Raw genomic sequence first — 27160 nt, 5'->3', positions numbered from 1 at the left:
GTCATAGTGACACCAGGTGACAACCCCTCCCACCCACACTTTGCACAACAAGACTTGACAGCTGATTGTTGGATCTCAAGCAGCTCCATGCACCTGCTTTGCAAGACCTGACAACCAGCTCATGGTTGGTGCCTCTGCAAATATGATTTCAGATGAGTCAGCTCCTTACCTGTCCTGCACCTGACTCATATAAGGTGTAGAATAGAGGGGCATGACTTGGCCAAAATGGCCTCAGAGTCCTGTCCCATCCCATCTGCCCCTCCCCCACCCAATAACAAGACAGCCATGTGCCATCAGTTCACCAACATTGCTTGTCATTTATCACATTTATCTCCCACCTTTCCTCCAAGAAGCTCAAGGTGATATACCGTACATTCCCTTATCCCCCTTTATCTCCACAACAACCCTGTGACATAAATTGGGGCCGAGGGACTGTGACTGGCCCAAAGTCACCCAGTAAGCTTCACAGCTGAGCAGAGATTTGAACCCCGGTCTCCCCGGTCCTAGTCTAACACTCCAATCACAACACCACACTAGCTCAAATAAGAGGATCGCCAGAAATCGCCTGGCAGTGATTGGTCCATTTAGTTCAGTACTTTCTAAATTGACCGGCAGCAGCTCTTTGGGGTTTCAGACAGGAGACATTCCCAGCCCTACCTGTGGATTGAACCTGGGACCTCCTCCATGCAAAGCAGATTCTTGGCCCCTGAACTACAACCCTTCCCCAAAGACACTCATTTGCAGCAGAGCTGAGCAGAAATAGAAAAAAACACTACCGTAGTTCTTGCTTGGAGACTCACCCTGGGGGGGGGAGGCGTGCAATAGAAGGGAAAGGGAGATAGAGGGAAAGGAGGAAGCCTTGTGCCAGCTGGTGAGAGGGTAAAAGCCAGGGAAAGTTAAAGAATACATCCATCACCTAGGAATAGGAAATTGTCATTTCAAAAAAATTACTAACATAGATGCAAGGCCTGGGTAAGCTGCCTGGCTAGTAACTTTTGTGGACTCGTTTACAAGCCAGGAGTATGCATAAGCCACTAGTTTAAGATTAAAGCAGGCAAGAAACTCCAAGAGTCCAGTTAAGAGTCAAGGAATAGCACCAACAGGGCATGAGAAAAGGCACTGGGGTATAGGGGGTTAGGGTTACCTCCCAATCCTTCATCCCCAAAGCATAGACAGTTATCTGTTAGTGAATCTGCTATTTTAGGTTTAAATCCACAAAGCCCCCAATATATTGCCTCCTATACACACATATATATTTCAGAAAAAAACTCAGATAATTAATTATACACAGTGCCCCGAGCCAAGATTTGGAATAGTAACTACTCTCAGCAAAGAGGAAGCTTTTTAAAGTTATTAATATTTGAAAATGCTGTTTGCAGCCCACACAAACAGGAAAAATTCAGTTTGTTTTAGCTGTATGCTCCCAGAGAGACCTTGGCAGCTCCTAATGCTGTTTTCCAAGACACAGTTAACTTGAGAAGGTGAGCAAGATCCATAGACCTTGACTGGAGTTCCTCCTTCTCCTTTGCACCTTACAACATTGGGTGACCAACCTAATAATAATAATAATAATAATATTATATATACCCCGCCTATCTGGGTAGGTTTCCCCAGCCACTCTGGGCTGCTCACAGCATATATCAGAACATACTAAAACATTAAACATTAAAAGCTTCCCTAAACAGGGTTGCCTTCAGATGTCTTCTAAAAGTCAGGTAGTTGTCTATTTCCTTGACAACTGAAGGAAGGGAGAAGGCCCTCTGCCTGGTTCCCTGTAACCTCACTTCTCACAGTGATGGAACCGCCAGAAGGCCCTCGGAGCTGGACCTCAGTATAAGGGCTGAGCGATGGGGATGGAGATGCTCCTTCAGGTATATTGGGCCAAGGCAGTTTAGGGCTTTAAAGGTCAGCACTAACACTTTGAATTGTGCTCAGAAATGGACTGGGAGCTAGTGAAGATCCTTTAGGACCGGTGTCATATGGTCTCAGCAGCCACTCCCAGTTACCAGTCTCACTGCCGCATTCTGGATTAGTTGTAGTTTCTGGGTCATCCGCATACTGGAGAATGCCCAGCCCAATCCCCTGTGATTTCTCCCAGCAGCTTCATATTGATGTTAAAAAGCATGGGGGAGAGGATGGAGCCCTGAGGCACCCCACAAGTGAGAGCCCAGAGGTTGGAACACTCACCCCCCCCCACTTTCTGGACACGAACCAGGAGGAAGGAGCGGAACCACTGCATAACAGTGCTCCCAACTCCTCTAGATGGTCCAGAAGGATGTCATTATCAATGGTGTCAAAGGCCACTGAGAGATCCAGCAGGACCAGGAAACAGCTTTCACCTCGGTCCCTGTCCCGCTGGACATCATCGACCAGCGCAACCAAGGCAGTTTCAGTCCCATGATGAGGCCTGAATCCCAACTGGAAGGAATCCAAGTGGTTTGCATCCTCCAGGCGTGCCTGGGGTTGTTCAGCGACCACCCGCTCAATCACCTTGCCTGTTTGTTTTATATCCCATTCTTGTCATCTCTCTGTAAAACTTGCAAGTCAGTGTGGCATAGTGGTTAGAGTGTCCAACTATGACTAGGGAGACCAGGATTCAAATCCCCACCGAGCCCTGAACCCCACCTTGAGCCAGTTACTACCTTTCAACCAAACCTACCTCACAGGGTTGTTATGAGGATAAAATGCAGAGGTGGAGAAGTGTGTACCCCACCTTGAGCTCCTTGGAGAAAAGGTGGGATAAGTGTAATAATAAATAAAGGTGGGGGGGGGAATTGGGACAAGATAGTGATGCAAAATTGTCTTTGTTAAAAGAAGAATAGAGGGCCTCCATCCTTCCCTTGCAACTTCAATGTTTAAACTAGGGATGGGCAAGCTGTGGCTTTTGGCCTAATTTCATGGGGGTGGTAAGGAGGGGGGAAATGGAAAGGGGGCACCAGAAAGAGACAGAAAATACAAGGAGGGTGTTTTAAAGGACCATCTCTTACAAAAGGCTGAGAGAATAAACATGTCTTAACCCAGGCATCCCCAAACTGCGGCCCTCCAGATGTTTTGGCCTACAACTCCCATGATCCCTAGCTAACAGGACCAGTGGTCAGGGATGATGGGAATTGTAGTCCAAAACATCTGGAGGGCCAAAGTTTGGGGATACCTGTCTTAACCCGACTGAGAAAGGATAATAAAGCGGGCAACCATCAGTACCATCGTGCCCTCTTCCTGTGAGCTTTTGTAGGCTGCTGGATGGCATCCTGAAACAAAATGCTGGACTTGATGGAATTTGATCTGATCCGTAAAGACTCTTCTAATGCTATAATTTGTGGGCTGCAGGAAAACCAATACCACCAGAATACACCAAATAGTTTTGGTGTAAGAATGCTTGGACTCTAGCAAATTCAACCCAAATTCTGAGTTCTACATTATCCAAGCTAAAACATCTTACTGCATACAAAAATTGAGAGTGGGAAAGAGACCAGTTCTCCCATTAAATTTAGAAAAAAATAATCTAACCCTTTGCTTCCCCCCACCTCCTTTTTCTGATTACATAAATACTTCCTTAAGGCAATAACAAAGCCCACAATGATTCTCTAGGGTGAAAAAAAACATTTGGGGATGGCTGGATGCAAGGAAGACACTGAGTCCCCATGGCAGAGTGACTCTGTTCCAATGCCTGAGGGCTATTCTCTACAAAAAAATAAAATCTACTGCCAAAAAATCCCAAAGGGAAGAATAGCAAAGAAAGATGGAGCAAAACGAGGACACTGACATGCAGTGGACAGCCACACACACTTTTGGAACTGTAAAGAGCTTTCTTTACATTTAGGCCAGAGATGGGGAACGTGTGGCTTTTCAGGTGCTCTGTGGAGTTAACAGAGTTTATACTGCTAATGCAACACACTCACATCTGCTCTGGCCAACGTGAACAACAGTTAAAAGACGACGGACATTGTGGCCCAATAACAGCTGGAGAGCCACACTTTCCCCAGTTGTGATTTGTGGAAAGGTGCTGCCTATATGGTCTACAGCCACCTGAGACTCTCCAGAGACAAGGTTGCCCCTCATGTCGACTTCACCAGCTTGCAATAAAGGCAGGCTCAGTTCTACTTCTGAGACAAAGTTATACTCCACCTCAACAGTTGGGCATGCATACTTACCGTGGGTCACTCACACAAGTTCATAGGAACTTAGGAAGTTGCCTTATTTCAGGTCAGACTGCGCGCCCATCTAGCCCAGGATTATCAACTCTGATCACCATCCAGCTGGCAGGCAGAGAGCAGCCTTTCTCTCCCATAAGCCACCACCTCCTCTTTTTAACTAGGGGTGGATGCAAAGTCTGTTCTCTGTCACTGAGTTAGGAACAGTGCCTCTCAACATGAACACGATGATCATCAAGTGATGGACTGCAGTATTAAAGGGGCCACCATCATTCAAACATAGTAGGTTAGACCAAGGATTGAGAACCTGTGGCTTTCCAGACATCACTGGGCTCCAACCCCCAGCAGCCCCAGCCAGCATGGCCAATAGCCAGGGAAGATGGAGCCCAAGAACATCTGCAAGGCCACAAGTTCCTCATATCTGCACTAATTGATGAATCAGAAACACAACAAAACAATCAATGAACTTATTACATTCATGTCATGCCTTACCCCCTCATGGAAATCAAGGTGGCATAGATGGGAATCAAAGGCAGTCTCCTTTCCAGATAATGATCAGATCCAGACAAGCTTAGCTTCAGGAGAGTAGTTGCACTATGGACCTTCAGAGTATGTGCTGGGGAATCAACCACACATCCCTTTCTTGTATTTGTTTTATTTTTCCTTCCCATGAGACGCTACCAAGCCACCCTTCCTATCCACCCAAAGGACAGCTGGCCAGAAGAAAGTCCTTCTGGCCACAGGGTCTTCACCCTTTGGAAAGATGTGCCTAATTTTAGACATAATTCTGAACTGGGACAGTCAAATCCTCCATAAGCTTGCCTGTGTAGCAGAAGCAGGTCAGTTTTGTTTCTGTGTGAAGGTTCTGCATAAGGAGATCATTAAGGGTGCCAACTTTTTTTAAAAGTCAGAGGGAAACACCAGGTCGCTTAGCCCAGCCCTACTTCCTTCAGACTGCATATGGAGGGCCACTGGTTTCTCTGCCATGAACCTCCAGGACCCTGAAGGCAGAAGAGCCATACCAGACACAGGAAAATCATATGATTCTTGGACTGAACCACGCTGACCAGGCAACTGATGCAATACTCAGCATTTATGCAACACATGTCAGTTATTAAAAGCACTCCACAACATCTCAGAAATCTTACAACAGCCCTGTAAGGCAGATCAGTATTCACATTAACCATATCATAGGCAGGGAACTTAGGCTTGCCTAACAACAGCTAGTCAGTTGATGGTTGAAATTTCCAGGGCCACACTCTTTCCCATGTGCACAAATGCTCCCTGGCAAAAATGTATGTTGCATATGTAAAGTATGCTGAGGAAAAGGCTTCTAGAATAGCTATCTATGTGAAGGATCCGTATATTCCGGCGTATAAGACTGGGCGTATAAGACGACCCCCAACTTTTCCAGTTAAAATATAGAGTTTGGGATATACTCACTGTATAAGAAATACGACCCGGCGTATAAGACGACCCCTGACTTTTGAGAAGATTTTCCTGGGTTAAAAAGTAGTCTTATACGCAGGAATATACTGTATATACAAAAAGAAAGATCCACAGGGGATCATTCATTCTTTAACATATTTATTAAACTTATATTCTCTGGGACTTTCATATATTTTCTAGTCAATGAACTGATCAGGTCTACATACCTGCTTTGCTTCAGCAACAATGTACCAAATCTTTAAAAATGTAGTATAAACACCAACAATTGGTTACAGGTAGGTAGCCGTGTTGGTCTGGGTCGAAGTAAAAAAAAAAAAGGAAGGAATTTTTTTATTTTACCAACAATTGGGAAACACTTGCCTGCGAGAGCTCCAAATGGAGAACAGCCTTTTCCAAAGGTGTCATGGGCTTTGAAGACACTCGAACTCAGGACGCAAGGGAGAAACATGCTAAGAGGAAGGCACGCTTGGCAAACCCACACCGTGATCAACTCCTGCCCGCAAACCGATGTCCCCACTGTGGAAGGACGTGTGGATCCAGAATTGGCCTCATCAGTCACTTACCGACTCATTGTTAAAACCATGTTTATGGAAGACAATCTTACTCGGCTACGAGTGATCGCCAAAGAAGAAGAAGAACCTACAGGGATAGGCAACACGGTGTATGTTGTTGGACTACAACTCCCGTCAGCTCCAGCCAGCATGGCCAATAATAAGGGAGGGAAGTTGTAGTTCAAAGCATCCGTGAGTTGTAATCCAAAACATCTAGAGGGCACAATGTTGGCTAACCCCATCTGGTGCTTGGTTCATGAGAATCCATACATGTGATCTCTGCAGTAGTCCTGCCCAGGTAAAGCTGTATCTGAGTTCACAAGTTTCCAAGCCCAGAAACTTTGACTAGCCTGCAAGGTGTGGATGGGAGAGGCATAAATACTGTTCTGATTTATATAAACATCATAAGAACATTATACAAGCCCTGCTGGATTGTGCAGTCCCAAATTCTATCCTCAAAGTGGCCTATCAGATTCCCCACTAGGAAGCCCACAAGCAGGACCTGAAAGCAACAGTAGTACCTGAATACTCATTCTCTTAGCTACTATAAAACACAGTGGTCTGGTCTGCACAACACATTAAGATAAACTATGGCTTACTGGCCTGGCGTGCTCTGGTCCATGGGGTCACGAAGAGTTGGACACGACTAAATGACTAAACAATAACAACAACATGGCTTACTGGGAATGTAGGCTCCCGTAATTGAGCAGGCTCCCGGAAAGGAGCTTGCAGCCACACTGCCACTCCCCAGCCCTTTTTGCTGCTGTACTGTTTTGTATGGTTTGGCTTAGGTTGTCATTAACCTGAGCTAAAGCCAACCTGGTAAGGCAAGAGATTAACCACAAGTCCCGGTTTGAATGACACAGTAAACCCAGTGTGGACCAGGGGCCAAACATGACATGGAGCAGCAAAGCAACTGCAAACTCCTCTCTCCAAGCCTATACATTTTCCTGAAACGAAGCTGGTGACTGAGACTTTAGATCAGGGGTCCCCAGACTTACCGAGCGGCGGGCCGGTGCCCGCCGCGCCGACCGCGCGGTGGGCCGGACTGCAGGGGAGTGCGCGCGCAGCGGGCCGGAGGGCGGGGGAGTGCGCGCCCGTGCGCATGCGCACACGCACACGGGCGGGAAAAAAATCGGCGAAAATCGCTTGTGCGCATGCGTATGGGCCTCCCCCGACCCGGAAGTGCACCAGAAATGACCTCTTCCGGGTCGGGAGAGGCCCGTACGCATGCGCACAAAGGATTTTCGGCGATTTTTTTGCCGATTTTTCAGATCGCCGCTGCGCCGCGCGCCGTGAGAGCGGGCGGCGGCAGCGGGCGGCGGGGGTCGTCGCGGGCCGGATTGGAAGGCCGATTGGGCCGCATCCGGCCCGGGGGCCGTAGTTTGGGGACCCCTGCTTTAGATGAAGTCACAGGCTGCTTCCTTCTGATCTTTCCACACTCCTCCCAGCTATGACCCACCACACAAAATTTGCCCTTTTAATTTTCTTTCAGATTTTCCATAAACAGCAATTGCTGTTAAATCTTTACCGAATTTCCACTGTTCCTCCCCACCCCCCATCATTGGGAAAGGACTGCAACTGAGCTTGTTAATTTCTGCACTTTGCGAGCTCTTAAAACATTCTATTTAAAATATTTGCATTCTGTGTATGTATCCAAAAATACAACAATATAGTGCTGTTGACTTTATTTTAAGCTGCTTTCCACGTATTTCCCAATCTGCCTACAGTTTCGATTGCCAACGGATTTTGGCAAAATATTAAATATTACCCAAGAGCCCGAAAGCATCTTAACAACAAACCCACCAGGGCTTGTGTTGTCAAAAGCCAGAGACCAATATGTCAGATGTATAAAGATGCACTCAACAGTATGCTATTGATAACCCTTATTTTGTAATCAGAATATTTATGATTATGGTTGTGATAATTCTCCTTTTCTCCAAGCTGAACCCTTACGGTTGTTCCAAAATGTCAGTCTGTTTCAGCAAAAGCAAAGGGCGCTTGGGGGGCACATAGGATTGTGTTTCCCCCATGTTTCGTCTACCAGCTTTCATCCCCTCACCTCCACTTCTGTCAAACTGCCTCTAAGAGGCCAACCCCCGTTCTGAAAACCTGCCTTCCAGCATTATAAATCCATATCAGGCATCCATATCCCCCAATTGCAACCCTCAGAGACTACCCCATGACCTCTGACCCCCTCCCCAACTCCACCCTTCCCGACCTCTGACCCCTCCCTCACCTGCATCCTCAATGACCTCTGACCCCCTCCCCTAAATCCACCCCTCATTTCATTCCAGCCATAGGGAGGGGGGGCTTCCCCAGTGCTTACCCTCCCCCAGCAGGAGGATGCGCACATCCCGCCTCATCGCTGTCGCTTCAGGAGCCACCACGACGCTCCCCGCCTCCTGACAGCGCCCCACCCACAGAACAGCAGCGGCTTCCCAGCCCGCCTCCTCCTCTCCCACTTCCGCTTCATTTCCGACCATAGAGCAGCCAGAACAGAAGGGCGTCAGTCACAGCAGCGGCACCTCTCGGCCGGCGGGCAAAGTACAGCGCCTCTTGCTCTTGACGAGCCAGCTGGACTACCGTAGTGTGAAGGCGGGAAGGTGGGCGGGAGCGTAGCGCCACCTAGAGTCCACGGAGCCTGCTGGGATTCAGCCCCGATTCCCAGCGATTCTACCGCCTGCGCAGGTAATCGGCGTTTTGAGAGCGGCAGCTGTAGTAATAGTGTGTGTTTAATGTGCTAGGATTATTGAATAACGTGATATATTCTGCCAATCAACTAAGTAAAGGCTGTGAGATCCAGCATTTTGGTAAACATTCTGGTAAAAAAGTTTGTAGAATGAGGGGGCAGGCATTACCTTGGCATGTCGCCAGATTTTAGCAGTTCTTGTTTTTATCTGCCTTGACATAGCTGCCAAGTTTCCCCTTTTCTTGCGAGGAAGCCTATTCAGCATAAGGGAAAATCCCTTAAAAAAAGGGATAACTTGGCAGCTATGTGCCTTGAACCCTGTCAGATAAAAGAGGGGAAATAATAAATAAATAAATAAATAAATAAGAAAGAAAGATGATGGAGGGAACTCAAACATGCATGTGAGTATGTTTATGTTGGGGGGCGGGGCTGGCTGACCCAGATCATCTGAACAGAGATTTGTACACGAGTCTTCTTGGTCTAAAGTCAACACATTAGCCACTATATCATATAATAGATGTGTAGTTTTTGTTTTTTAAAATAATTTTTATTCCCACCTCCCCCTTTTTAACAGATTTTATTTATAGTTTTCATTACAATTCACCTCTCATTGAATATCACCCAAGATTCAATCATTGACTTCTCTTACCCTCCTCCCATGATTCCATTTGTTTATGCATCAAAACAGCATATTCTCATTTCCCCTTTTATTCAAACTTCCCTTTCCCCCTATAGTTTTAAAAGTTTAACCTGAATTTAAACTAATCCTGCTAACACTTTGTCCTGCTTTACATAATTCTTCAGAGATTCTGCAAAGATTTTCCACTCTTCCTGTTAATTTGCCGGTTCTACATATTCCATTAATTTTATCTGCCACTTCTCCTTTGTTGAAGTCATTCTCAGGCTACTGTAATTGCATAAAGTATTTTGGCCACCACATGAGAAGACTTCCTGGAAAAGACCCTGATGTTGGGAAAGATGGAGGGCACTAGGAGAAGGGGACGACAGAAGACGAGATGGTTGGACAGTGTTCTCAAAGCTACCAACATGAGTTTGATCAAACTGTGGGAGGCAGTGGAAGACAGGAGTGCCTGACATGCTCTGGTTTGTGGGGGTCACAAAGAGTCGGACACAACTGAACGACTAAACAACAACAACAACAAATTGTGTAAAGAAATAAATTATTTTGGTCTGTGGGGCTTCCGTTCTTAATATACCCAACAGGAAGAATTTTGGTCTTTTTGTAAAACTCTACTTAAGCATCCCCCCCCATTTCATTATACAGTATATCATCTCCCAGAATTCCTTCACATTTTTACAAGCCCACCACATATGATAAAAAGTACCCATTTCTTGACACATCCAGCAAGTACACGACTCTGATTTATACATTTTTGCTAATTGGTGTAAGGTACTATCATTGTCATGAAATTTTCTTTCAGGGTATAACAAGCTGTAAATTTTAAATCCCAACTCCATATAAATTTTTAATAGCTGTGTGTTGTTACAGGCATTTTTTTTAAAAAAAAGACAAATAGCTCACACATTTTGTAAATTAATGAATATACATACATACATACATATATATATATTTATTTTAAAAACAGAAATGAGCTAGCTTCAGTAGTCATTTTCAAACCGTACGCTCCTCCTGCCTTTACTTGGGAAATTTTCAAAGTCAGATGAAAAAATTTCCAATTCTTCTGGTTGATACATAGATGAAAAAATGTCCACTTCTTCTGGTTGATAGATCTGCAACACAATTGTAATCCCATTCCATTTGTACACTATTTCCTAGGACGGACAAGGACCCAGAAAGAACCCAGCTTAAACTTCAGAACTCTCTCACACACTTTGTTAGGGCTGATAGTTATAGAGAAAATGAAAAGGGCACAATCTGTTGGGAAGGAGTCCAAAAGCCTCAGAAAAGAAATTACACAAGAGCTCAAAGAACTGATGTAAGAGAGAATTTTTCTGCCAACTGTGCCCTTCCCGAACTAACCACATTTCACCTGAAGAGTCTTAACAAACAAAACATCAAAATAAATCATATACAGTACAGAAACTCAGGATTGCTGCATATGACTTTTGGGGATCCAAAACCTAACAACTTAGGTCACAAAAAAACCCAATTGTAACACAAGTGTCTTTTCTGATAAAAAGCACCAGAAGCTGAGGAGCCTGTGTTCCTCCAGCTCCCATCATTCCTAAGCACTGGCCATTCTGGCTGGGTCTGATGGGAGCTGGAGTCCAACAACAACTGGAGGGCCACTGCGGCATGCCTAGAAGTGAAGCAGATTCATGGGTATCTGTGTGACCATTGTTGAATTCCGTTTCACTTGCTTTTCCTGACAAAGATACAGGTGTAACAACAAGATACACATTTTTTAAAAAACAACACACACAGAAAAATATTTATATCTATATAGTGTATACCCTTCCAACTTTGCATTTCAGGCAATTTACAAAATAAAAGTGAAACAATTAGAGCGTCATAGGCATTAATCATAAAATGCACGTCACATTAACAGTAGCATGAGCAAGCCAATCCTGTGTGTGCTTTCTTGGAAGTAAAACCCATGGGATTCAACGGGGCATACAGGAAAGCATGCAAAGGATTACAGCCTGGGAATGTAATCAAAACGACATTTTTGCTGCCTACAGTCAAGCGGCTGCTTTTGGTGTCAGCGTGTGTGTGTGTGTGAAAAATAATTTCTCTCTACAACTCTTGATCTTCTTACTTAGCACCCAATAGCAGTTCACAAAACAAATGCAACACATCAACATGTCAACAAAAAGTAAAAGTTAAGCATAAAATACAATGACGGTATTGTAAAAGAAAAAGGGGATCACTTGCACCACTTATCCTTAGACAATCTTGTGAACTCAAGTCTCCAAGGATTTAGCCTCTACTCGCAGGATCCTTCTATGACCAATTTATGTGGCTGAGCCAATCCAGTCCAATCCAAATCTCTATGTGTGCTTGCACCCATGGACATTGTTTCAGAAGCCACGGGTACAAAATACTGCATCACACCCAATCTATTCTGTGTTCTTTTGCTTCAGCTGTGAGGTGTAGCAGCTCCTGAACAGAATGTGCAGTTGTAACAATGTAGGTGATCTAAAACACATCTCTTCCTCCCACTTTGCTGCACCAATCCTTGTGGGGCTAAGTAAACACCCATGTTACACTGATGTCTGAAGGTCACTAATTTTGGGGAGTAGGCCTGCTGCTTCGCCACTTCTGTTCCCTGCAGGCCAGCCAGCCAGCCCTTCTGGTTCCTTACTGGTTCACGTGGCTGACAACGATGGCATGGCTTCTGCACTCCGCACAGCAAGATCCTTGCCATGTGCATGGGGTTGTCCCAAGGAAGATACCTGCATTTCTTAAAGACATCCCACTTTGCTCCCAGATGCTTAGAAAGCTGCCACCTGAAAATTCCAGGTTCCTTATACCAAGGGTGAACCTCCAGATTTTGCTGGACTCCAGTTCCCATCAATCCCTAACTGTTGGTTATGCTAGATGGGGTTGATGAGAGTTGGGATCCCAGCAACACCAAGGGAGGGGGGCACAGGGTTCTCCACCTCTGCTTTATACAATAAACGTCAGCAAAAAAGGTCAGGGCATTGTGGATTGGTGTGCCCAGTGGTAGGAATCTGGCATATCTTCCTACTGCGTAACACCCAACTCTTTGTTCACCCCCTGCTCAAAACAGTCGAAGTGTCCATAAATTGGAAGAGTTCAGAAAGACGGATCGCCAAAACCAACTTCTAACTGCACCTCATGGATCTCCTGAAGCAGTTCCTCGTTGGCCAGCTCCAGCTGCAATGGAAGGAGAAGGGATAAGACGAAGCTAAATCAAGTGCCTATTTAAAGATCTGTCATGTATGCTTTGGTTCAAGGAGGAAGGCTGGGCCAGCTAATCCCTACTTCAAGGCCACACAAGACAACCAGAAATACTTTCACTCTCGGCCTGCCAAAAGCTGGCATCAGATACCTATGATAGATCATGTCAGGATGGTGAGATAGCAGCACGCAACAGCAGCTGATTGAGAAATGCCACATCTAATTCAATGCCATTTTCAGTGTCACTTTTCATCATGGGAACGTTCGGAACCCGCATTGATGCCTGATATACAATATAAATATAGCATAATGTCTACACACGGACATTGAATAGCCCTTTTTGCATTGACTTTAAAATACAACCAGTGTACAGAAAAGCACTTTGGTCACAGAGAGCACTAGTGCTCATGCCCAAAAGGTTTTTCCACTTGATTTTACTTGATACTCATGTTTGTGTCGCCTTCATTTATTCGTAATGGTTTTGCTATTGCTTCATCATTCTTCTTGTTCTTAGCCTCCTTGCATTTTTTCAAGAAATAGAAAGGAGGGATACGTTTAAAAAAAGAAAGAAAAGAAGAATAGAAAAATGGTGACTAAATTAATCCTGGCTTAAAGAATGTGTGACTTGCTAGTCACACCTGCTGGTTGCTTCTGAACCAAAGTGTAAGATCTTTCCACAAATCTAGCAATCATGAAAGAGAGAAAAGGGTGACAAACCTTGACAGCATATTTGTAGGATTGTTCTGCCTCTAGCTGCCTTCCACCCTGAAGAAGAAGAAAGCAGTCCACAGTAAGCTGATCTTTTACAACACAATATTGCAGTTGCGAGAAACTGCAAAGGATTTAATTGTGGGTTAAGAAAAAGAATGGACAGCAGAGAAACACCACTCCCCAGTGAAGTACTTGTTAGGTGCCAACTTGAGGATAGAGACAAACAAAAGGGAAATGATGTTGGGGGATTTTGACACCAAAAATGTTTCCACATTTCTGTTTTGAGAAATAGCATCCTTGGACCCATTCAGTTACCAGTTAAATATTTGAGGGTTCCCACCCCACACCCCCCCAAAAAGATGCACAGATGAACCATGTTAAGCTTGGGCATCAGAATGGTTGAATACCTGTTTCCACTGAGAGCCTCCTTGAAACCCTCCACCTAACATACTCACACTGCTGTAAAGAAAAGCAGATACGTCTTTTGCTGGGTTAAAAGGCCCTTGAGAGTTCACCTGCATGCAGACGAGAGCCAGATACGCCCACACTTCAGCATTGTTGTTGTTGAGGGCATTGGCCTCGGAGAGGGCATCTTCTGCCTCCGCCATCTCTTTGAGCTTTAGAGAGGGAGAAGTAGACTAATTAAAAACTTAGCGCAAGCCCATGTGCTGTGCACTCAGCCTCAAGCATCAGCAGTGGGAGTGGTGGGAGTGCACTGCAGCCGGATTAAAGAGCACCAGTCTCTTACCCTATAGCAGGCAATTCCTACTCCCAGCCATGTGAGACAGGAAGGTGATTTCTTACTGGCCAGCAGGTAGATGTCCTTTGCCTTTTCATACTGTCAGAGGAACAGAGGTCGGCAAATTACTCTCCATGCTATGACAATTGACACTATACTCTGTTTTGTTCTTGCCAGAAGCCTTCTCTAGCCACCGTTTCAAAGAGAACTACTCACAAAGGACATTGTTTTTTATTATTATTATATTTATTAGCTGCTCAGTAACTGATGGTGACATATAAAGGAATATCAAAACTGTCAGGGGGTTGTTGCGGCTACTCTCAAGTCAAGACGCTTCAGTCTGCGCTGTCTTTAAGAGTTTTATTGTGCATACTATTTACAGTGCAGAGATAGCAGAAAACATGACCACCTAGTCACTTCCAGAATCTGGCAATGGCTTCTGTCTGCTTCGGGGCCAGCATTAAAGCCTGGGCACCCCGAAACGCCGCCCCTTAGCCTTATGTGTGGGCGCATACCTCAATTCGGGTGCTGGAAGGAGAGGTCTCCCCTCTTGCTGGCTGGGGCGGCGCCTGGGCTCCGCCATCTTGCTGAGCCCCTCACCCTCTGTCTCTCGCCCAGAGCAGTGTCAAGGCTCTGACGCGTCTCTGAGCCCTTCCTGCCCGCTCTCGCTCTGTACTCCAAGTGTAGCCAGGGCTCGGATGCCTCACTGAGCCCTCGCTCCATTCCTCATTCCCTCCTGACTTGCTGCTCGTGCTATCGCTCGGCGAAGTGCTGGCTAGAATGACCGGGGGGGGGAGGGGAGGCTCCCTGTAGGGAGTCCCCTTTACAAAAACAAACAAAACAACCAAAAAGGACTACTAAAACAAGATAAAATCAACCAATACAATCTGAAATGAGCACTTAACTTAAATGTAAAAACTTTGCCCAGCAGAAAACAATAGCTTTTAAAATTCCAGAATGTAAAACGAGCACATTAAAGGGCAGCAGATTCAACTAGTCCAGTGGCCCTCCTGCTTCTAACATCAAGATGTGTCTCCAAGAAGCCCACAAGCAGGGCTTGAAGGCAACAGGCCTCCCCAGTCTGAGTAGGAGAGGTTCCCCTTAGATTTCATGCCACCCAGCTCGTCTGTGTCCCGCTGAACTCCCCATTTTCTGTCTCCTCACCTCTTTCCTCTCTAAGTAGATGGATCCTAACCGCAGGTAGACAAAATGCATATCCTTTGCATCAGTCACAAAACTGATGGTCCGTTCATAGCAGGCCTTTGCCTCGGCAAAGTCCCCAGTCAGGTAGCAGAGATGTCCTTTCTGAGCCCAAACCTCTGGATTCTGCACAAAAAATAAAATAAAAATGGTGGCAGGAAATGGAATAAGTGTTTCCATGCATAAGTGGTTCCATGCAATAAGTGGTTGGCATGCATATTTGTGGTATAAACAGGTTAAAGTACAATGAGCTTTCTTGTATCATGTTGTAAGAAAATTGGTTTATGAAGCATGGGGAAAATATAAAAATTTATTAGAGCAAAAAACACCTTGGTGGCTCTCCCCATTAGAAGCGATATCCTTAAAAAAAACTGAATACTGTATGAGAAATGATTGGGCAACGTACAAAGAACAAGGTTTGAAGATATAAGAGAATTACTAACTGACTGGTTACTATCAATTAAATAATATATTTAAGGTAGACAAAAAGAATGGTTTTTGTACTGAAATCTCTAAATTTGAAAAATAGCTGCTCTAGAGAATAAAACAAAATTACTTTCAAAAATGTATAAATTAATATTAGAGTGGTATACAAAAGACAAACAGGTCAAATCAGTAATGATATACTGGGTGAGAGACTTTGGGTATAATATACAACTTGTAGCATGGGAGAAGTTATGGAATTGGGATTTAAAGTTCATGGCATGTTATACGTTGAAAGAAAATTATATGAAAATGATGTGTCGATGGTATTTAACTTCTAGCAAATTGGCAAAAATGTATAAAACAGGCTCAAATGTATGCTGGAAATGTAAGGAAAAAGAAGGCACCTTTTTATCATATGTGTTGCCTTCCAGCATAAACTTTGGTGGAATAGAGTCAACTTTGTCAGATACATGACATATTATTCCCAGTTCGGGGAGGTCTATGGAGATATATATTTGTGTGTGTGTATCATATAGGGACACGGGTGGTGCTGTGGTCTAAACCACTGAGCCTCTTGGGCTTGCTGATCAGAAGGTCGGCGGTTCAAATCCTCGCGATGGGGTGAATTCCCATTGCTCGGTCCCAGCTCCTGCCAACCTAGTAGTTTGAAAGCATGCCAAAAAGCGCTGGAGGTACCGCTCCGGCGGGAAGGTAAACAGTGTTTCTGTGTGCTGCTCTGGTTTTTGTGTTCCATTGGGCCAGAAGCAGCTTAGTCATGCTGGCCACATGACCCGGAAAAACTGTCTGCGGACAAACGCCAGCTCCCTCGGCCAGTAAAGCGAGATGAGCGCCGCAACCCCAGAGTTGTCTGCGACTGGACTTAACAGTCAGGGGTCCTTTACCTTTTTTATACATATAAAATCTCATATATGTGCTGCCCCCCTTTTTTGGTAAACAGTGAAATAAAATACAAATGGTATTAAGAAATCTGGCATCACTGACGTGATGTTCAGGCTCGGCACTTTGGGAGGCGCCTGTCTTGTTGATGCTGGGTGAGCGGAATGAAAGGGTGCTAAAAAGAGATACTTGCCAGGTAATCAATCTGGACGGCCATTTCCAGGCATTCTTCTGTCTTGCTGTATTCCTGCTTGAGCATGTATGTCTCAGCCAGCACCAGGTAGTAGTCACAGCTGGGGCCTCCTTGAGGGCAGAGCAGCTCATGTGCCAATGCCCTGTGAACAAACTGAGAAGGAAAAGCCAGCCCCAGGGTTTGTTATGCAGCCACGAAGACCTCCTGACCTGCTCAACCAATTGCCGCTAGCCTTCGTTCACAGTTAACTTTTGCTGTCTCTTGCTCTCCTACCTATCAGTTCCACACAGTCCTGCTCCACATTCCAGCTGTGGCCGCTGGCTTCCAACTTTAGCTTACCTGGAGTCAAGCTTGTAACTCTGTGAGGGGTAAACTACAGTGCTCAGAATTCTTTGAGGGAAAGGAGGAGCTTTAAATGTATAGTGTGTACCCAGGGAACCCACAGAGTCGGTGCCTATGCTAGAAGGAAAGGCCACCTTGAAGGTTTCATTTTTCACTCCCCTCATGAACGCACAACCAAAATATCATCAAAAAGCGGAAGAGAGGTAAAACATGTGTTCCCTCAACTTATATTCCTGTCGATTAAAACCTGCCCTCCCTGTCTGCTTTTTGATGATTAATCAATGGCGTCTCATCTGATTAATCCACCAGATGAAACCGGAAGCACTAGTTGATTCCCCATGGAAAGGGAGCATCTCTACTTTGCAGTCACCTCCATACACACCCTGCCCGCCCCCTGCCCTGTTAGTGCCACATTCACCTGGAAGGCATTGACGTCCATCAAAAAGTTAATCGTCTCCATGAAGATGGTGATGGGGGGCTGTGGGGGAGGGAGTGGGGGAGGCTCTGTCTCAAAGGCAACTCTGGTTTCTGAAATGAAGCAGGAAATTCAAGGGATTTAACAACAAACAGACCTTAGATGCCTTTCTTTAGTACAGTATGATCACTTCTTGTGTAGGGCTTCTATTCCAGGGATGGCCTGTACAGTGATGCCTCACAAGACGAAATTAATTCGTTCCGTCAGTCGTTTCGTCTTGTGATAATTTTGTCTTGCAAAGCGTGGTTTGCTGCGGCAAACAAAAACAAAAACAAAACCGCAAAAAAATTCAACTTGCAAAGCATGGCCAAAGAAAACTTCGTCTTGTGAGTCACCAAAAACATCGCAAAACAAAGAGTTTTTGTTGCGCGAGGCATTCGTCTTGCGAGGTACCACTGTATATGCAAAAATGCATATATTCAAGCCATCCCCTTGGAACTGCCCCTGCACAAGCATCCTTACTTTTCCAGAGTCCTGCACTGAGCTGGCCTTGCCCGCCCGCCCCCCAAAAGCAAGACAGAGAGCGTTGAAGCTCTCTGTCTTGCTTGCCGGGCTCATGAATGCTCTCATGAAAACTCTGAGATGCTCTCTTGAGATCTCATGGGACCACCCAAGTTCCCCAAGGATCTCGCAAAAGAAAACCCCGTGCAGAAAGAGCTTTTAAGCTCTCTGCTTTCCATGTATTTAATTTGTGCAATTTCAACTGGCCAGCCTTCTCCTATGTAAAGTTGAAATTGCACATGTTAAACATGCATAAGTTGCAATCATACTGTACTCAATTTGTTAAATAAATGCAGCAAATACACATCTTCCTTTTTTCATTGAAAGTTTTCAGCAAACTTCTACTTTGCAAAGTGTGCCTGGTCCCCACACCACCACCACCACCGTCTATCCACAACCCAGGCGTGAAGCCTAAGCCAAGCCAAAAGTCTACGTTAAGAGAGCAAGTTGAGGAAATACAAAATAAGCACAGCACTTAGGAGAATGCCAATGAAAAGGGAAATTGCTGCAGTTCACGTGTTCGCCTGTAGTCAGCAATGGAAATCAGTCCATCCAGGTCTGCAGGTCTGCTTTGTTTGGCTTCACTCGCCCCTGAGCAGAAACTCTCTTCAAATGCAGGCTAGTAGTCCATTGGACAGGTCATCCTATGCAATCCAGACCCTTCTATGACTGCCCAAGCACACCCTTTTGATTTTGGCAGCTCTGCCCCTTAGATTGCTGGTGTCGCTTTGCTCATTTGTGCAGCAAGAGTGGTTCTGCTGCAACTCGTTCTATTGCTTCTGAGTCGTAATCATTATTTGCCTCGAATCCTAAGCTTGTGGCCCCTAACCTTTCATGGTAGACAGCTTCATTCTACTGGGAGCCATCGATGCCCTCCTGGACATCTTAGGCACTCCTTCCTCTTCGTGCAGGCGGTGAAAGGATTCTTCTTCACCTAAAGGGAAATCATGAAAAATGAGAAAAATCAAAACGAGAACAAGCCTATCTTGATCTGCCTCTCAGATCACTGACATTCAGCTTTGCCCAGTTATACAACAAGATTGGTGTTGTAGCTCATTCTATTTCTTCAATGAATAGTCACACCCTCTCCAAGCCCAAGGTTGTGGCCCCAAACCTTTTGGAGGCACCAGCTTCAATCTACTGGGAGCCAGAGACATCTTTCTGGCGACCTTAGGAATTTTCTCCTCTTCTGCCCGATGGATGGTTATGGACGGCTCTGGGATGTCCGAAACTTCAACAGATGCTAAGGGGAAATCCAGAAAAATGAGAAAAGTCAAAGAAGTACAAAACTATCTTTGCATATTTCTAACTGCATAGCAAGTCTCAGTACAGGAGAGCTTCCACACCCACGCACCCTGATCCCATGTCCTGCCTGCAGAAGCCGATTGGTTGGGAGTTCTCTATGAACTTATTGGGTTAGCTAGAGTTACTGAGGAGCTCAGCCTTGCTGTTATTTTAATGATGATGATGATGATGATACCCTGCCCATCTGGCTGGGTTTCCCCAGCCACTCTGGGCAGCTCCCAATCGAATATTAAAAACACAATACAGCATTAAACATTAAAAACTTCCCTATACAGGGCTGCCTTCAGATGCCTTTTAAAAGTAGGATAGTTGCTTATTTCCTTGACATCTGATGCCCCTCACAGCTTCTTGACACTACAAGCCCCCATGATGCCTGGGAAGGAGTGGAAAGCAAACGCTTAAGCCAGGGAACAGGAGTCTGTGGCCTACGAGTCCCATCCTGCTGGCTGGCGCTGGGAATTCAAACCACTTCCCTCCAAACAGAGTATTTCCCCACTGCAGATATCTCCTTTAAACTTTTGACAGTTGTCAATCACCTGGTGTTGTTATGCCATCAGGTGACTGACAGATGAATGGGACCACCCCCTGATGGAGCCCCACCCCCCAGGTGCAGGTGAATTAAGGATCTGGCCTGTCAGGTTCCCCACCCCATCACTAGTATGATCGGGAAGCAAAACCAAGACTTCAGAAAAGGCAAAGGAGTCCAGGAAGGGTGAGAGAGATTATAGGCACGACCAATATGTGCAGAAACGCACACACTCACACGGTGCCAAACTCGGAAGGGACCTGGAAACATCATAAAATATGTCACTAAAAGGGCAGAAAGAGGGCAGGGCAGAGTTGGAGCAGAGGCAGAATGGGGCAGAACAGGGTGTTTCAATTGCATGCTATTTAACGGACGCACACAATGACCTCCCGGACCGCAATCCTCATGCAAATTGGGTTTGCCTGTAGTCATAAAAACAAGTTTTCAGAAAGATGAGAGGAAATGTTTTGGGATAAACAGAATTCTAATCCCAGAGACACAGATGATGTCCCTGTTGGCATAATATATTCTGTCTGTTGTGAACATGAATATTTTTGACCTGCTGTGAACATGCTGCGCCTTTTCCAAGACCCCATTGTTTACAAATTCCCTGCAGTCAGAGTCTCAGCTTACGCAGCTCCTCCTCCGCTGAAACAGAAAGAACTTCTGCCGCTGAAGGACATATGGAGACCTTTCGTACTGCATCTGCAACATCAGGTGGAGGTCGTTCCTTCTGGAGAGAAGCCTTCTGGAGTTTGAAAGCCTTCTGAAACGCCATCTCCACCCTAATGTCGTTCTCCTGGATATCATAGAATAGCCCTGTGGGAAAGGCAAGAGCATGGGTAGGGAAACTAAGGGCCAGGGGGCCAGATCGCCTTCTAAATCTGGCCTGCGGACGATCCGGAAATCAGCATGTTTTTACATGAGTAGAATGTGTCCTTTTATTTAAAAAGCATCTCTGGGTTATTTGTGGGGCCTGCCTGGTGTTTTTACATAAGTAGAATGTGTGCTTTCATTTAAAATGCATCTCTGGGTTATTTGTGGGGCATAGGAATTCGTTCTCCCCCCCCAAAAAAATAGTCCGCCCCCCAAGGTCTGAGCGACAGTGGACCCCGGCTGAAAAAGTTTGCTGACCCCTGGGCAAGAGAGTTGCACCACTGCCGGGAGGTGGGGGGGAGCCTCTCAACCTGCAGTGCCCCCAACTGGCCAGGCACCTTAATGGGTCGTGCAGGAAGAAGGCGATAAAATCCACCCTCCTTTCCATCAGGGTGTAAAGGGGGGGGGTATTCACAACAAAAATGTCTCAAATTGACTGTAATTTACCTGCATGAAAGACTCTACGATTTGAAAACAGAGACACTGAATGTAGTATCGTTACTTATGGAAAATCTTTTAATGAAAACATATTAAAGAGGGGGGGAACTACTCCTACGTAGAATAGATCCACTGAAGTTAATAGGCATGACTTAGGTTCATTAGTGTCAGTGGGTTTACTCTTGAGTAGGACTTAGTTGGCGACAGCCCACTGTGCTGGTGTTGTTATTGTTAAACCACTTCTTCGGAAGAAAAGAGAAATGCCTTCCGAAGAGGAGAAATAAATACTGTTGTCTTCATAAGGGCTAGAAGCTTGTTCCCCCACTCGGGGATTCTCGAATCATTCTACACCAGGTGCAAGATTCCATACTTGCACAGTGTATATGTAACTTGAATACAACCCATGGAAGAGATGCCCAGACTCTGCAGCCAAGGCAGTGCGGCTGAGATGTGCTGGGTTGGAAACAGGCGAGAGAGCGGATGGTGAACTGAAATGGAATAAAACCGAGCCTTAAAGTTCCTGTATGTGTGCAGAGGGAATCCTACGATGTCAGAGGTGTGCCCAGTACCAATGAAGAGAATATGATAAAGTGCATTAACAAGACCCCAGCAAATCCAGCTGACCTACCTAAGATGGTCCAGGCCAGAATGCTGGAGGGTTCCAAGCAGGTGGCGTCCTCAAAGAAGACCTCAGCATCTTCGTAGTTCTCCAGCATCACAGCCATGATGCCACAGAGCAGTATGCTGGGCAGACAAAACCAAAGACTGAAGCAGCTGTCCACATGCAAAAAGCAAGCAAGCAAGCAAGAGCCCACTGCACTGTGTAGCCTATGAGCCTTCCTACTATAGTAAGGGTGGACGGTAACGAAGTGTTACTCAGACTAGACCCATGGAAATTATGAGCCTAACTTAGCCATGCTCAATAATTTCAATGAGTCTACTCTGAGTAAAACTTAGTTGCCTACCACCCAATGTCTCTTTCTGGATGCTTAGTTGGAAGCAAGTACCACAGTGTTCAATGGGGCTTTCTCCCAGGTCAGTGTGCATAAAGCATGCCACAATTGTGTTGAAGCCAGGTTAAGTTACTTACACATTATTCCCACTGACATCAGTGCACAGTGCCGGATTAAAGCCTCTAGAGGCCCCTAGGCAATCCAAAAAAATGGGAGGCCCCTCACACATTATCTCCTAATATATTTCTTTTATTTTGCCAGCCAACCATTGTAATAAACCAATTTTCTTATACATACCATATTATTTTGATCCGTTGTTGCGGGGGCCCTAAAAGGCGTGAGGCCTAGAGGGCCATGCCTACGCTGCTTATTTGGTAATCTGGCAGCGTCATTGCACTTTAAATCATGACTAACGTATCCCACTGATTTCCATGGGAACCAAGTTCAACCCAATATTTGAAAGACCACCTACTTTCCTACAAACCTCCCTGGGTGTTAATATCAGCCACTGGCTTCAGAAGGTTTTTTTGTGGGAGAGGTTCCCCCCACAGAAGACATTCTCTGTAGCAGTTACTACGTTGCAGAATACTAGGGTGCACAGCTGCACCCGGCATCTTCATTATTTAGTTTTTATAATATGCTGAAGATGCATCTCTTTCCCCTGGCCTCTGACACCTGAGCTGTCTATTTTAAGAACCCACACTATGCCTGTAACTAATTAATTTTAAGCTGTTTTTAATATTGAATTTTAAACAGATGGAACCTGCTCTGGGACCTTATGGCGAAGGGGTAGAGAGCTAAGAAATTAAACAACTAACAACAGTTATCCACCTTGGAGGCTGACAAAAATACTCTTGCAACAGGACATGCACATGATGATAATTTATTATTATTATTATTATTATTACCACCCTGCCCATCTGGCTGAGTTTCCCCAGCCACTCTGGGTGGCTACCAACAAAATATTAAAATACAATAGTCCGTCAAACAAAGGCTTCCCTAAACAGGGCTGCCTTCAGATGTCTTCTAAAAGCCTGGTAGTTGTTTTTCTCTTTGACATCTGGTGGGAGGGCGTTCCACAGGGCAGGTGCCACTACCGAGAAGGCCCTCTGCCTGGTTCCCTGCAACTTGGCTTTGCGCAACGAGGGAACCGCCAGAAGGCCCTCGGCGGTGGACCTCAGTGTCCGGGCAGAACGATGGGGGTGGAGACGCTCCTTCAGGTATACTGGACTGAGGCCGTTTAGGGCTTTAAAAAGGTCAGCACTAACACTTTGAATTGTGCTCAGAAACATACTGGGAGCTAGTGAAGATCCTTTAGGACTGGTGTCATATGGTCTCGGCAGCCGCCCCCAGTCACCAGTCTTGCTGCCGCATTCTGGATTAGTTGTAGTTCTCAGGTCACCTTCAAAGGTGCTGATGCTTGCAACAGACTGTGAGCAGGAGAGCAGCAGCATGAGCACTAGTGACATATATATATATATATATGCACAGAAGCCATTCAATTTTTTTATTTCCCTTTTAAAAAAAGGTGGGGGATCAGGACATGTTACAGCTCAGCCTCCAAGTGTTGCACCTATGGTATACTGTACTCAATATTCCTCAGCTACACAAAGCCTTTCTTGCCCCATGAGAATTATCTGTAACAAGGCCGCGCATCTCCCCTCCCTGCCTGCCTCCTGATACCAAGTATTACCTGGGTAGGTGATTGGGGTCCAGGCTAACAGCCTCACGGAAGCACTCCTGGGCTTTGAGATTGTTTTCAGTCAGCAGACAGAAAGTGCCGTAATCCAACCAACTCTGGATATCCTGGCGGTCACGAGACAATCTCTGGGGATGGAAACACCATTGCGTAAGTTGACTCCCTGGTGTTCCAGGCTTTTGTATGGATAAAAACTGCACATTAGAAATGGGGGCTCCATCCTTCTGATGAGTCACCTGATCATGCTTCAAATTCTGAAGGCTGGCGGACATTTGTGAGCCATTATGGTTCATCTAACTATATGTATACTGGAGCTGCCTTATACTGAATCAGGCCAAAGATGATCCATCTAGCCCAGCATAGTCAGCTGCCCAGCAGCCCTCTGTGTCACAACCTGAAAAGAGGCTAATGGCATACGGCTCCAGGCAGCAGAGCAGAGAGCCCCCCTGCTGAGCTAAAGAGCCACAAATCATAAGACTGTGATATTTAGCTTGGCAGTACATGCAAAGAGGAGTGAGGCAAGGGAATATTTCTTCCAGTTCCCAAAGCAGCAAGGATACCAGAGGCCTGGGGGAAATTCTTCAGCATCATTCACCCCCACACATTTCTTAGCCACCCAACTGGTGAGGGATGAGCAGCGTTTCTTGAATTGTTTTAGCTTTCTTGTAAGTTGCTTGGAGACCATTTGACTGAATAGAAATCTTTCAAAAATAAATGGTGCTAAAGAAGCAATAAATAAATAAAAAATAGTGCCAATTATACAAACAAGCCAAGTCACACATTATTACAGAAGTAGGCACTGTCATGCACTCACTCAACAGTAAAGGTCATTACTAGTCAATCTTATCCGAGAAATATTCTTTCTGATGCTCACGATCTCAGTCAATGAGGCCTGGCTCAAAGAAAGAGCAGTTTAGGTGGCATGAACTGTGAGCAGGGGTGGATGCATGGTTGAATTCTTCCCATCAGAGGAGGTGGGGACCCAGAACAGAGAAATCTAGCATCTCAGGGAGAAAGCTGGCACAGAACACTTCTCCCTTATATGCTTGCCTTCCATGTGTGCGCAGTTTTAAATGGAGGAGCATTTACTCATGTAATCCTTTGCCCGCAGTCCAAAGCCATACAGTCTGGGAGTTGTTTTATCACAGGCGCCCCCAAACTTCGGCCCTCCAGATGTTTTGGACTACAATTCCCATCTTCCCCGACCACTGGTCCTGTTAGCTAGGGATTGTGGGAGTTGTAGGCCAAAACATCTGGAGGGCCGCAGTTTGGGGGTGCCTGTTTTACCACCTCAGTTTTTTGCCTTACCACCTTATTAAACAATATGCACCCCTTATGTTTCCCCAAGAAAATGGGCTGTTTGGTTCAAATCCCACTTCTCTCACATCTTGCCTCTAGCTGCAAAAGACATGGATACCCCACCCCCCAAAAAAATCCCAACTACCCTCCCACAGCCCCTTAGGATTTTAAACACATCCTAAAATGCAATGATGAAAACATCCTTTCTAAATGTCTCCAATTCTGCCTTAACACAAGAGAGACTCTTTGTTCCTGCAGCTGTTCTGCTTGGAGAGGAGCAGCAGTTCTGTCACCTCCTGGTAGTAAGTCGCTGCCAAGTTATAGTCTCTGTTTTTCTCGGCTTCACGGGCAAAAAGACGGAGCTGCTCGGAGGTGGTAAAGCTGGGAGGAGGAGGGCTGGGGGTCTGCTGGGACAGCACCTGCCCAAAGGTAAGAGAATAATGCAACTATTACAGATCAGAGGCTTAGACTTGAATAGGATTTTCAGTAATAATGGGGTGGTTGGGAGATTGCCCCTTGGTGCTTAAATAATATGAGATAGGGTTACAGAGCCACCTGGGCTAAACCTGCTCCTCCCCATGTTACATCCAATAAGATTTCTGGACAGCCACTGCCAGTCAGTGCAGACAATACTGAGGTAGACAGGCCCAATGGTCTGACTCGCTGTAAAGCAGCTTCCTATGTTACCTCCTTATGTACGCCAAACATCTGGATGGTGGTGGGTGTGGCTGGATTTGTTTGCCTTGGCCGGCAACTCCCTTATGTTTCTCCAATGACGCTTGAAAATATTGTACCCCAACCTTCAGTGCCTTCCAAACATTTTGGACTACAGTCGTACCTTGGTTCTCGAACGGAATCCGTTCCGGAAGTCCGTTCAACTTCCAAAAACGTTCGAAAACCAAGGCATGGCTTCCGATTGGCTGCAGGAGCTTCCTGCACTCAGTTGGAAGCTGTGGAAGCTGCGTCGGACATTCGTGTTCCAAAGAACGTTCGCAAACTGGAACACTCACTTCCGGGTTTGCGGCTTTTGGGAACCAAAATGTACGAGTACCAAGGCTCTAGTTACAGGTAGGTAGCCATGTTGGTCTGACGTAGTCAAAACAAAATAAAATAAATTCCTTCCAGTTGGTCTCTAAGGTGCTGCTGGAAAGAATTTTTTAATAATAATAATAATAATAATAATAATAATAATAATAATAATTTATTATTTATACCCCGCCCATCTGGCCGGGTTCCCCCAGCCACTCTATTTTGTTTCAAGTACCAAGGCGTTCGACAACCAGGGTACAACTGTACTACTGTGCTGGCTGGGGCAGAAGGGAGTGGTAGGGCAACTGCAGCATCAGTATAGAAGCCATAGACTAGTTGTTGACAGTCCAAAATCCCGATTAAATCCCAATTAAAACACAAACAGCTTCCAACACTGATTCTTACTCCAACCTCTGACAAGTCCTCAAACAGTCCCAAGAATAAAACAATGGTTTGTAGATGTGACACTTTTTAAGGTATGCCATTCTCTTCCAAGCTGGCCTTACCTGATTCAGAGCGACATGCATCTGATCCACCAGGTACACGTACAGCTCACTCAGAAAAGCTTGGAGCTGGTCCAAGTTTTCAAATGCAGTTGTTTTCAAGTACTTCTCTCGCACAATTTTCACCACGGCATGCTGCAGGGAACACAAACCCTCCACTTGACGCCAAAGGACTCAAACACATTTTGGGGAGTGGGGTGGGGAGAGAGAAATCCAGAAAATACAGGTTTTAATCCCCCTATTGGGCTAAATGAGATTTAAAGAAAACGTGGCTTTTAAAATGCAGGGGGATTCAGTAAGATATCATTTTATCAGAGAAAGAGCTGAAGAAATTCACTGATGTACAAAAGAATTGAAT

General features: G+C 45.6%; 2 protein-coding genes across 4 annotated transcripts in view; both read right to left on the bottom strand.

Moving 5' to 3' along the window:
- RHOT2 (ras homolog family member T2) overlaps nt 1–8593 on the bottom strand; it is a 38002-nt gene extending 29409 nt beyond the window's left edge. Inside the window, exon 1 of the mRNA XM_035131220.2 lies at nt 8481–8593. Within this exon, the coding sequence (XP_034987111.1) occupies nt 8481–8517 (37 nt within the window). The 5' untranslated portion in view covers nt 8518–8593. The remainder of the gene's footprint in view (nt 1–8480) is intronic.
- Nucleotides 8594–10195: 1602 nt separating this feature from the next.
- CFAP70 (cilia and flagella associated protein 70) overlaps nt 10196–27160 on the bottom strand; it is a 39651-nt gene continuing 22686 nt past the window's right edge. For all 3 annotated transcript variants that reach the window (XM_060282404.1, XM_060282403.1, XM_035131387.2), the window contains exons 15-28: nt 26806–26937; nt 25564–25689; nt 23966–24099; nt 21948–22063; nt 20639–20824; nt 19289–19417; nt 19004–19108; nt 17617–17726; nt 16857–17009; nt 15305–15466; nt 14150–14239; nt 13917–14018; nt 13408–13455; nt 10196–12666 (exon numbers count right to left, since the gene is read on the bottom strand). In XM_060282404.1, the coding sequence (XP_060138387.1) occupies nt 12586–12666; nt 13408–13455; nt 13917–14018; nt 14150–14239; nt 15305–15466; nt 16857–17009; nt 17617–17726; nt 19004–19108; nt 19289–19417; nt 20639–20824; nt 21948–22063; nt 23966–24099; nt 25564–25689; nt 26806–26937 (1674 nt within the window). In that variant the 3' untranslated portion in view covers nt 10196–12585. The remainder of the gene's footprint in view (nt 12667–13407; nt 13456–13916; nt 14019–14149; nt 14240–15304; nt 15467–16856; nt 17010–17616; nt 17727–19003; nt 19109–19288; nt 19418–20638; nt 20825–21947; nt 22064–23965; nt 24100–25563; nt 25690–26805; nt 26938–27160) is intronic.

Source organism: Zootoca vivipara, chromosome 14 (genome assembly GCF_963506605.1).
Source record: "Zootoca vivipara chromosome 14, rZooViv1.1, whole genome shotgun sequence".
Lineage (NCBI taxonomy): Eukaryota > Metazoa > Chordata > Lepidosauria > Squamata > Lacertidae > Zootoca > Zootoca vivipara.
The sequence above is the reverse complement of the archived record's forward strand: the minus strand, read 5'-3'. Positions and strand labels throughout refer to the sequence as shown.